We start from the raw sequence: 12,632 nt of genomic DNA, 5'->3' as shown, positions 1-12,632 counted from the left end.
ACTATCGACTGACATTATGCCTAACTTAATTGTCTTGAGGTATAGAGACTTTGGCACATCATATTCAATCCAGTGCTTGGGTGTTAGGGTTATCAGAGGCCTCTGTGCGTCTCCCTGCAGATGCTTACCTGGCCCATCAAAAGGTAACAGTTTGGAGGGCAGGGGGTCCTTGGAGCTCAGGGGGATGAGGTACAGGTCTTTGATGCGGCGGTTGTTGTTGGCGACCACTCCAAAACGTTTCCTACTGCTGAAATAAGAGAAGAGAGAGACGTAGGCCACCTCCTCTTCCTCTGTGGCTGGATGGAACCGGATCAGACACAGCTCCTGGAGATGAGGCAAACAAAGAGAGGGGTGTGACTTTAGGGTCCTCAACCAGGAAGTAGGTTGTGTATAAATACCTCACATTATTAGATTGTGGTGGAAGCTTTACCTTGGACAGAGATGTCTTCAGTTTTCCCACATAGTCCCACACAGTGCTGGGAGAGATTCGGCCTCCAATGTGGATGGTGTCAGGCAGATCCTGTACAGGATTAACAATGTCACCTTTGTGTTAAACTCGGATGACATTACCATATATTCACAACCAATTCAAACAAGTACAGTGCCTTCGGAAAGTATTCATAACCCTAGACTTATTCCACATTTTGTTATTACAGTCTGAATTCAAAATGTATTAAATCTTTATTTTCATCTACACACAATACCCCATATGCCAAAGTGAAACATGTTTAGAAATTGTAGCTAATTTATCGAAAATAAGTCTATGAGCTTTGCACACCTGGATTGTACAATATGAGCTAATTATTCTTTGCAAAATTCATCAAGCTGTCAAGTTGGTTGTTGATCATTGCTAGACAGCCATTTTCAAGTCTTGCCATAGATTTTCAAGCCGATTTAAGACAAAACTGTAACTAGGCCACTCAGGAACATTCAATGACATCTTGGTAAGCAACAGTGTGTATTTGGCCTTGTGTTTAAAGTTATTGTCCTGCTGAAAGGTGAATTTGTCACCTAGTGTCTGTTGGAAAGCAAACTGAACCAGGTTTTCCTCTAGGATTTGCCTGTGCTTTGCTCTATTCCGTTTCTTTTTATTAAAAAAAAACTCCCTAGTCCTTGACAATGACAAGCATACCCATAACATGATGCTGCCACCACCATGGTTGAAAATATAAAGGGTGGTACTCAGTGATGTGTTGGACTTGCGCCAACCATAATGCGTTGTATTCAGGAAATAAAGTGAACTTCTTTGTCACATTTCTTGCAGTTTTACTTTAGTGCCTTATTGGGGCGGCAGGTAGCCTAGTGGTTAGAGCATTGGGCCAGTAACCGAAAGGTTGCTAGATCGAATCCCCAAGCTGACAAGGTAAACATCTGTCATTCTGCCCCTGAACAAGGCAGTTAACCCACTAGGCCGTCATTGAAAATAAGAATTTGTTCTTAACTGACTTGCCAAGTTAAATAAAGGTTAAATAAAATAAAATAATTGCAAACAGGATGCTCCTACCACAGCCATTAAAGTCACCATTGGCCTCGGTGAAATCCCTGAGCGGTTTCCTTCCTCTCCGGCAACTGAGTTAGGAAGGATGCCTGTATCTTTGTAGTGACTGGGTGTATTAAGCGTAATTAGTAACTTCACCCATGATCAAAAAGGGGCATTCAATGTCAGCTTTTTATAAAAAAAATTACCTATCTACCAATAGGTGCCCTTCTTTGCGAGGCATTAGAAAACCTCCCTGGTTGAAATTCCTCTGCTCCACTGAGGGACCTTACAGATAATTGTATGTGTGGGATACAGAGATGAGGTAGTCATTCAAAAATCTAGTTAAGCACTATTATTGCATACAGAGTGAGTCCATGCAATTTATGTGACTCCTGAACTCAGACTTCCAATAACAAAGGGGTTGAATACTTACTCAAAACATTTCAGCTCTTCATTTTGAATTAATTTGTAAAAATGCCTAAAAACATAATTCCACACTGACATTATGGGGTACTGTGTTTAGGCCAGTGACACACAATCTCAATTTAATTGAGACTTTCTCTATGATCAAATATAAGTTATCTTAGCAGTTTTGTTGTCTTAGTTGTGGTTTTTCTTAGTTCACGTAAAAAAACTACAACTACCAGTGATGTAATATTTTCTAACAAATTAATAACCAACCTCTTTCAGGTGCTCAAAGGATCCTGAGACCAGGTATGCCTTAGTGACAAACTTGGCCACGGTGTGCATGTTGACTAATCCTTTCCACATCATCTCCTGGCCATGGAGGAAGATTGCGGTCTCGCCCTCTGGAGGAGGCTCTGACGAGGCAGCTTTCTGCATGACGGGCCTGGGGATGGAAGGTGGAGGAGCTGGGGGCATGGGCAGAGGCCCCTTGGGCACCACCTCCATCGCTGCAACCGGAGTGGGCTCTACTGAGACGGCTGGTCTTGAATAAGTATCTGCTGGGAAAGGTCTTGAATAGGACTCTGTTGGAATGGGTCTTGAATAGGTATCTGTTGAGATGGGTGCTACCATGGATGTGTCTGGGGCAGAGTGGGTGACCGTCACTCCAGAGCTGTGTCTTGCCATGCGGGGATCTCTGCGGGTGATGCTGACAGAGGAGACGGCTGGTGCAGTGACAGGGGTCTGGGGCGGAGGGAAATGGATGCTTGTGTCCTCCTGGTAGGGCAGGGGCTCAGGGACTGGCGTCTCACTGCCGGGATAAGAGACCGGGGCACCTTCACCTGAGGAGGACCTGGACAAGCGCCTCACTTCTTGCCTCATTTCAGGCTTCTTGGAGAGTTTGGCCTTCTTGGCAGCTGGTTCATCTTCTGCAGACTTCTGGCCTGGAAGAGGGGAGACAGGTTACTTAAACCTCCAAATCCACTAATCAAAGTTAAGCATGGAGTAATAAGAATGAAGATATGAGGGACATATGTGAGGGGAGTTCAGGTATGCTCAAAGTTTATATGCCACCGTTTCTTGCAACATTCATTTTTACCTGTGCAGATTTGGCAGTTGAGGTCAAAGAGGTGGGCCCTGTGTTCGGCTGTGGTGTCCCGCATCATGCTGAAGATGTCTGGCAGGGAACTGCCACTTTTCACCCCCACCTGAACAGAGCCAGAAGAGGGAGCGGAGCTAGCTTCCTCTTGTTCCTGAACACATTGTAAAACGAAAACAGAGAGACAGTCAAAACTACAAACTGACAATGGAATCTCAAATAGCACATCAAACCATAGCCAAATCTGATGAGGTCCTGAATGGAAGAAATATTCTGAGCACATGAATCATTAGATCATCTCTAAAACGATAGCTACATTGATGCACAGTGGATGTGAAACGTGATTAGAGTGATGCACAGGGCGGCTGGCAGTGAGCTTCAGTAGGACAAAGGGACAGTTTAAAGAGGTATGGGACAGGTTGGCAAGAGAATTAAACTGTAAAACCACAATATGTTACCCACATGTTAACACCCAGGACAACATAGATCTTGTCTTATGCAAGGAAAATGAAAGACAAGCGGAAGTGAAAGAAAGGGTGAGAAAGCCACCACTTACTGCAGAAAAAGACATGCGAGGAGATGGAGAGGTGCCAGAGTTACATACGTCTCCATCAGACATTGGAGGAGCGTCCTCCATGTCCACATCAAGGGGGCCAGAATCAAGCCTATGGCCCGATTTGGACTGCCCTGTCTGGGATCTAGCACTGGGAGCCTATGAGATACAACAGAGGTCATCAACTTGGATGTAGGCCTTATTGAACAATATGCAAAAATGAAGCTAATTATATGGTCTCTTTAGTAGTGATATTTAGTTGCACAATAAATACCATTCCTAGTACTGCTGTCTATAGAATTATTGGTTTCATTATCATAATCTCTAATAGGTCAACAGAGGAGTTCCTTCTTACCTCAGTGGTGTCAGGCTTCCTCCACTCTGAGATCTCTTTGGAGAGTAGCTCATCTGCACTCAGCCTCACCAGCCTGAAGGGACTGACCTCTCCCCAGACCACGCGGTAGAACAGGCCCTGAGACAAGCACAACATACCGTTTACTCACCTGGCACATATGGCTTGTGAACATAAAACTTTTCAGTAATATCATTTAAATTGAATTCATGACTCACGATCAATTCACCCACGTTGTTTTGGCAGTTACATGTACATGGCTTTCCAACATTTGCCATATTTGGTTTAGCCTACACAACTTATCACTTGACTAGTCACTTCTGCAGACACCTGTGGACTCACCTTGTTTTTGGGGTCCTTCAGGTTAAACATGAGGGATCTGTACTTGTTCTTGTACTTGCTGTCCGTGCAAAGGCACAGGTTGAACATCTCCTTCTCAATGCTGACCGCCAGTTTTCCCACCTCGTTCTCAGACATGTTCAAATCATCACTGTCACTTACCCTGGTGGGACAATAAATCAAATCGCATTGGTCACATACACATATTAGAGCTAAACATTCTAGACATTGCAGTTGTAAAGATGTGGGGAACATGTACAGTTGAAGTCAGAAGTTCACATACACCTTTGCCAAATACATTTAAACTCAGTTTCACAATTCCTGACATTTAATCCTAGTATAAAATTCCCTGTCTTAGGTCAGTTAGGATCACCACTTTATTTAAAGAATGTGAAATGTCAGAATAATAGTAGAGAGGATGATTCATTTCAGCTTTTATTTCTTTCATCACATTCCCAGTGGGTCAGAAGTTCACATACACTCAATTAGTATTTGGTAGCAAAACTTTTCAATTGTTTAACTTGGGTCAAACGTTTTGGGTAGCCTTCCACAAGCTTCCCACAATAAGTTGGGTGAATTTTGGCCCATTCCTCCTGACAGAGCTGGTGTAACCGAGTCAGGTTTGTAGGCCTTCTTGCTCGCACATGCTTTTTCAGTTCTGCCCACAAATTTTCAATAGGATTGAGGTCAGGGCTTTGTGATAGCCACTCCAATACCTAGACTTTGTTGTCCTTAAGCCATTTTGCCACAACTTTGGAAGTATGCTTGGGGTCATTGTCCATTTGGAAGACCCATATGTGACAAAGCTTTAACTTCCTGACTGATGTCTTGAAATGTTGCTTCAATATATCCACATAATTTTCCTGCCTCATGATGCCATCTATTTTGTGAAGTGCACCAGTCCCTCCTGCAGCAAAGCACCCCCACAACATGATGCTGCCACCCCCGTGCTTCACGGTTGGGATGGTGTTCTTCGGCTTGCAAGCCTCCCCCTTTTCCCTCCAAACATAACGATGGTCATTATGGCCAAACTGTTCTATTTTTGTTTCATCAGACCAGAGGACATTTCTCCAAAAAGTACAATCTTTGTCCCCATGTGCAGTTGCAAACCGTATTCTGTATTTTTTATGGTGGTTTTGGAGCAGTGGCTTCTTCCTTGCTGAGCGGCCTTTCAGGTTATGTCGATATAGGACTCGTTTTACTGTGGATATAGATACTTTTGTATCTGTTTCCTTCAGCGTCTTCATAAGGCCCTTTGCTGTTGTTCTGGAATAAATTTGCACTTTTCGCACCAAAGTATGTTCATCTCTAGGAGACAGAAGGGGTCTCCTTCCTGAGCGGTATGACGGCTGCGTGGTCCCATGGTGTTTATACTTGCATACTATTGTTTTTATTTTTCTGAGGTCTTGGCCGATTTCTTTTGATTTTCCCATGATGACAAGCAAAGAAGCACTGAGTTTGAAGGTAGGCCATGAAATACATCCACAGGTCCACCTCCAATTGACTCAAATGATGTCAATTAGCCGATCAGAAGCTTCTAAAGCCATGACATAATTTTCTGGAATTTCCCAAGCTGTTTAAAGGCAAAGCCAACTTAGTGTATGTAAACTTCTGACCCACTGGAATTGTGATACACTGCATTATAAGTGAAACAATCTGTCTGCAAACAATTGTTGGAAAATTTACTTGTGTCATGCACAAAGTAAATCCTAACCGATTTGCCATAACTATAGTTTGTTAACAAGAAATTTGTGGAGTGGTTGAAAAATTAGTTTTAATGACTCCAACCTAAGTGTATGTAAACTTCCGACTTAAACTGTATTCTCCATTGGCCTACAACAATGTCTTAGTATTTGCAAAAAAAAAAAAAAAACTACATTAAAACCATAAATCAGATGAATGACCTTGCATGAAGTTCAAGAGACAATGTAAGCCATTCTCTCTAAACATGGATCAGTCTAGGTCTAGGACTTCTGGGATACTCACCTCTTGTAGAGGATGTCTGTGAGCGAGCGGCGGATGTTCTGTCTCATCTGGTTGTTGGGCGGAGCTGTCGGGCACATCATGGAAGGTGCAGAAGCGCCTGGCTCATGGTGTCGGGTGGAAGGGGCTGAGGATGTGACTCTGGACGGACTACGACCTGAGGAGTCCCTTTGCTGGGGCTGGGCCTGCTTCTTAGGGATGGTAAAGCTGGACTTGCCAACCCTCAGGGCTCCTGTGACGTGATGTCGTGGGGCATCTAAAGAACCAGGGGCAGAAGGGGTCAGGACAGCAGGTGGTGGAGGTGGTTTCTTGGATTTGGTTTTGTTAGGAGGGGGGGGTGGTTGTTTCTTTGGTGCCTTAGCACTGCTGCCTGGAGTTGCTGGTTTATTGCGTCTGGTGTATGTCTTTAATAATTTGGGGCCGGGGGACTTCTTTCCTCCTTTGAGCGGTGCTGTAGAAGTAGGTGACTTCTCAGAAGGGGTTGATTCTTTCTCACTCTGGTCCTCTTCACTCTCCTTCTCTACAGGAGCTGTGGAGTGTAAAACAACTTGCATTAAACACAAGTAGAAACAGTATATGACCCATCATGAAAACATATGACAAGTAAATTGAATTCAGGGTAAAAAAGGTACAACATTTAACTAGCAAGTCAGTTAATAACACATTCTTATTTACAATGATTGCATATGCAATGTGATCTTAGATTCACTTAATGACGGACTGCCAGACATGACCAGAATGCATACATAGAACACAAAATATTGAAGATGGACCTCCTCCCGTTGTTGGATCTAATAATAAATACCATGACAAACACAAAATAAACCTGGTTAAAATTCATCTTTCCACACACGGAGAAAGCCAACCATAGGCATGCACATAAAATGGGCTAAATAAATATAAAACAGTACTTGGAAATATCTTTTATTCTCTGGCTAAAATTGATGTAAAATGAATTTGTATAAAAAGGACCCATTTTTGGGGTGTTGCAATTCCAGTCTTCTCAACATTAGTTCAAATGGTGTTGATCCTCTTCATGAAGAATGTAGACGAGACACCACTTCAGTGTTATCAGAAGGGACCGACGTACTAAATGCTCCTAGGCCTGACTGTGTACTAAATGAGCAAAAAAAAGCAACAGTATGAATTGTTCCTGCATCCCATTTTACATCCGTTCCTGAGCTACAGCACTAGACCCCGATCAACAACCCATCAGATATTAAGCCCTAACAAAAACACTGTCTGGAAAGTCACTGGGTACAGGGGTCTCCACAAAACTAAAAATAGATTCCATTAGGATGTGAATCTCCCTGTGTCTGGTCTTTGAAGATCCCACTAGTTGACCCACTGTATCAAGTGGCCAGAAAACAACCAATAGTTCAACTTAACTTGGAACTTACCATGTTTGGGCAAAAAAAATGTCTGAACGTTCATCTCCTTCTACATAGCTTCATACAGCCCACACCAAATCTGATATTTTCACCACTGAAAATTCATATTGCTGTGAGGCCAGCACACAGAACTAGGGTTGTTCTAACAATACCATCTACCTTCAGCTGTACACACATCTAATGAGCGTTCAATAAAGACAAAATATTTGTCAAGTAATATTAAGCTCAACAATTCAAGATCAATGCAACATCTTTCCCCAGAGGCACTGGTTGTGCATGACAAGTATACTAGTACCAATTGCTTTTGTATGACTTGATATGGAAAAATCTGGACATCGATATTAGTTATAGCTTTGTTAAAGCAGATATTTTCTGCCACGTCGGTGTTGCTCATTACCAAAGTATGAGAAATCTGTCTGTACATTAAAAATGGCAAATACCTGTGAGTGCCATCAGCAGAAAATGCTACTGCCATATCCAATTAAACAATTTCTCATTGAGCCAAAAGGCACACATCGTTCACCTCCAGCCCTAACTACTAAACCTGTTCTTACCTGTACAACAATTATCACTTGCATTCTTTTAAAATCACCAATATGTTCATATACACAGATTTCAAACAAGACCTGTTAGACAAACGGGCAGCAATAGGAATTTCAACGTGACTGATTTGCTCACAAAAACTTGGCAAACTATCAAAATTTGTATGTACGCAAAATAATATATTGGAGATCTGAGAGTATATAGACATGCAAGCAGGTCATGAGTGAATAACATATGGCATTTCCCCTCCATACATCTGAAGAACAGGCAGCTGTAATTACATGGCTAAGCGGATTCCTGAAGTCATGAACTACCAATGCAAATACACATTTAAAATACTCGCATTCCAAACTATCCATAACCTCAGTCTAATTACTCCCCTCAAAATTAGAAACCTGGGTAAAGCTTTGAAACAAAGCAGAGTTCATAGCAAAAAATACTAAATTGTCCCTAAATGTCTCAGTAATTTCATATCAGTAAAACAGAAGTGTGGTAGAACTTAGGAAATAATGGTCTGCCACCCTGCTCTTTATGTTTAGTTGATGACGACTCTGGTGTTCCACTCTTCTAGTCATCTAATTCTTCTGAGCAGTGTCTTCAGCAGGTCTTGTCTCAGTAGAAGAAACAATAGATTTCCTGTTCCAGCTGTCCGAGTCAGTCCGCTTCAGACTTTCACTTCCTCTCGTGGCGTGTAGATCTGTGGCACATGCTGTCCGAGAGCAACTGGTCAGGACATCCTAAGTAATCCGAGACCCCTCATATAATCAATCAAGGCATCCAAAAATCTGTCTTAACACCTTTTATTTTATCGCCAGTGCCCCAGAGGGAGTTTGGATGCATGACATTCAATAAAGAAACAGCACACCATTCACAAAGCTAATCGTGAATACTTCCTTGGTTGCACCGAATACTTATAGCTCAATTCATCAGCAGTGTGAGCTGTATTTCTGTATAGTTCCCTGTATAAATCCAGGGACAAAAAAAACACCGCTGAGACCTACCTGCTCGAGAGAGAGGGACTGCCTCTAGATGAACAGCAGTTTGGAGGAGCACGTGGAGATTTTCACACGCACCACAAGAGTGCCAACACACATTCGCACTGCATACAGTAACCTTTGATTCATTTATCATAAATAATCCCCAATCATTACTTTGTTCATGGTTACCGATATATATTTTTTTAAAACACGGCTTTCAAAATAAATCCTAAAATAGTCACGTTTGTATTCATTCATAGCAATGTGTACTTACCCACTCAGCAACTCTGTATACCTGACTAAGTAACCATGACCTTGTAACACACTTTCAAACTCCAAATACATTTGGGGACCCATTCTCTTTAGTGCTTTCCCCAAAGATCTGGGTCATTAAATCTAAGGCACGTGTGTCAATCTCATTCCACGGAGGCCCGAGTGTCTGCGGGTTTTCGCTCCTCCCTTGTACTTGATTGATGAACTAAAGCCCTCCATGAAATAAATGTGACACCACTGATCTAAGGCATTACGTTGCCATGACAGCAACCACATTTATCAATGGGGAAATAATGTGGTTTTGTTTCTAAGAACCCATAATAGAGCGATGCAAACACATTCAGATGGCTCACTTGACAACCCCTATAGTGTGAGAAGACAAAATGTTTAAAAGTGGATTATTAAGACCTTCAAAGAGATACATACACGTTTTGTTTAACACTGTTGGTGGTGCTATGGGTGTAGTCTTTTCTGGCGTTACTGCATTGTAATTATGGTCGCTGGACCAGGACGACATGGTGGGTGGTGGTGGCTGCTGCACTGCATTCTGCTCTTCATCACCATCCTTCTTGTCATCCTCACTGTCAGACTCCTCCTCTGTGGACTTCTTGCTGGTCTTCCTTCCGGTGGAACTCTTCTGCATGAACAGACATTCAATCAAAAATCAGTAACAGGGCACAGGAAAGGTTCCATAGCAAAACTTGTTTTGTGTAATGCAGGATGTACACTGAACAAAAATATCTAAACTGTTGGTCCCATCAGCTGAAACAAAAGATCCCAGAAATGTCCCATACGCACAAAAAAACCTTACTTCTGTCAAATTGTAGACAAATTTGTTTACATCCCTATTAGTTTACATTTCTCCTTTGCCAAGATAATCCATCCACGTGACAGGTGTGGCATATCAGCATGATTGTTACATAGGTGCACCTTGCACTGGGGACAAAAAAAGGCCACGCTAAAATGTGCAGTTCTGTCACACAACGCCACAGATGTCTCAAGTTGAGGGAGCGTGCAATTGGCATGCTGACTGCAGGAATGTCCACCAGAGCTGTTGGCAGAGAATTTAAATGCAATTTCTCTACCATAAGCTGCCTCCAACGTTATTTTTGTAGACTTTGGTAGTACGTCCAACCGGCCTTAACAGCAGACCACATGTAACCATGCCAGCCCAGGACCTCCATATCCGGCTTATTCACCTGCGGGATGGTCAGAGATCAGCCAGCCGGAGAGCTGATGAAACTATAGGTTTGCACAAACAAAGAATTTCTGCAAAAACTGTCAGAAATCATCTCAGGGAAGCTCATCTGTGTGCTCGTCGTCCTCACCAGGGTTTTGATCTGACTTCAGAGTGCAAATGCTCACTGGTACGCTGGAGAAGTGTGCTCTTCAAGGACGAATCCCAGTTTCAACTATCGGGATGATGAAGACTCCGTAAAGAGTGCCCCATGGTGGCGGTGGGTTTATGGTACGGGCAGGCATAAGCTACAGACAACGAATAATTGCATTTTATCGATGGCAATTTGAATGCAGAGATACCGTGACGAGATCCTGAGACCCATTGTCATGCCATTCCTCTGCTGCCATCACCTCACGTTTCAGCATGATAATGCACGGCCCCCAAGGACACAATTCCTGGAAGCTGAAAATGTCCCAGTTCTTCCATGGCCTGCATACTCACCAGACATGTCACCCATTGAGCATGTTTGGGACGCTCTGGATTGACATGTACGACAGCGTGTTCAAGTTGCCGCCAACATCCAGCAACTTCGCACAGCTATTGAAGAGTGGGAAAACATTCCACAGAACACAATCAGCAGCCTGATCAACTCTATGCAAAGGAGATGTGTCGGGCTGAATGACAAAAATGGTGGTCATGATCCACGGCCCTTTTTCTTTAAGGCACAGTGTATTCAGAAAGTATTCGGACTCCTAGACCTTTCCACATTGTTACATTACAGCCTTATTCTAAACTGAATTAAATAAATATTTCCTCAATCCACACACACACACACACACACACACTACCCCACAATGACAAAGCGGAAACATGTTTAGAAATGTTTGCAAATTTATAAAGAAATAAAAACAGAAATACCTTAAATACATAAGTATTCAGACCCTTTGCTTTGAGACTCAAAATTGAGCTCGGGTGCATCCTGTTTCCATTGATCATCCTTGAGATGTTTCTACAACTTGACTGGAGTCCACCTGTGGTAAATTCAAATGATTGGACATGATTTGGAAAGGCACACCTGTCTAAATAAAGGTCCTACAGTTGACAGTGCATGTCAGAGCAAAAACCAGGCCATGAGGTCGAATGAACTGTCCGTAGAGCTCCGAGACAGGATTGTGTCGATGTACAGATCTAGGGAAGGTTACCAAAACATTTCTGCAGCATTGAAGGTCCCCAAGAACACCGCGGCCTCTATCATTTGGAACCGCCAAGACTCTTCCTAGAGCTGGCCGCCTGGCCAAACTGAGCAATCGGGTGGGGGGGGGCCCTTGGTCAGGGCCTTTATAGTTGAGTGGCAAGACGAAAGGCCTGTTTTTCAGCAGCAGGGACTGGGAGTCTAGTCAGGACCGAGGCAAAGATGAACGGAGCAAAGTACAGAGAGATCCTTGATGAAAATCTGCTCCAGAGCGCTCAGGACCTCGGACTGGGGGGGGAAGGTTCACCTTCCAACAGGAAAACAACCCTAAGCACACAGCCAAGACAGCGCAAGAGTGGCTTCGGGACGAGTCTCTGAATGTCCTTGAGTGGCCCAGCCAGAGCCCGGACTTGAAAATCTCTGGAGATGTGAAAATAGCAGAGCAGCAATGCTCCCCATCCAACCTGACAGAGCTTGAGATGATCTGCAGAGAAGAAGGGGAGAAACTCCCCAAATACATGTGTGCCAAGCTTGTAGCGTCATACCGAAGACGCGAGGCTGTAATCGCTGCTTCAACAAAGTACTGAGTAAAGGGTCTGAATACCGATGTAAATGGGATCAGTTTATTTGTAATACATTTGCTAACATTTCTAAAACCTGCTTCGTCATTGTGGGTTTGTAGATCAATGAGGGGGAAAAACGATTTAATCCATTTTAGAATAAGGCTGTAAAGTAACAAAATGTGGAAAAAGTCAAGGGGTCTGAATACTTTCCAAATGCACTGTCTGACCAACCAATGCATATCCGTATTCCCAGGTCATGTGAAATGAGTTTATTTGAATTTACCGATTTCCTTATATGAACT

General features: G+C 43.1%; 1 protein-coding gene across 1 annotated transcript in view; it reads right to left on the bottom strand.

Moving 5' to 3' along the window:
* LOC115149821 (death-inducer obliterator 1) overlaps window positions 1–12,632 on the bottom strand; it is a 28,689-nt gene that overhangs the window by 5,166 nt on the left and 10,891 nt on the right. Inside the window, exons 7-15 of the mRNA XM_029692644.1 lie at window positions 9,822–10,032; window positions 6,215–6,740; window positions 4,232–4,391; window positions 3,893–4,009; window positions 3,589–3,696; window positions 2,985–3,138; window positions 2,162–2,829; window positions 431–520; window positions 129–324 (exon numbers count right to left, since the gene is read on the bottom strand). Of these exons, the coding sequence (XP_029548504.1) occupies window positions 129–324; window positions 431–520; window positions 2,162–2,829; window positions 2,985–3,138; window positions 3,589–3,696; window positions 3,893–4,009; window positions 4,232–4,391; window positions 6,215–6,740; window positions 9,822–10,032 (2,230 nt within the window). The remainder of the gene's footprint in view (window positions 1–128; window positions 325–430; window positions 521–2,161; window positions 2,830–2,984; window positions 3,139–3,588; window positions 3,697–3,892; window positions 4,010–4,231; window positions 4,392–6,214; window positions 6,741–9,821; window positions 10,033–12,632) is intronic.

The sequence above is a fragment of the Salmo trutta genome, chromosome 16, assembly GCF_901001165.1.
Source record: "Salmo trutta chromosome 16, fSalTru1.1, whole genome shotgun sequence".
Lineage (NCBI taxonomy): Eukaryota > Metazoa > Chordata > Actinopteri > Salmoniformes > Salmonidae > Salmo > Salmo trutta.
The sequence above is the reverse complement of the archived record's forward strand: the minus strand, read 5'-3'. Positions and strand labels throughout refer to the sequence as shown.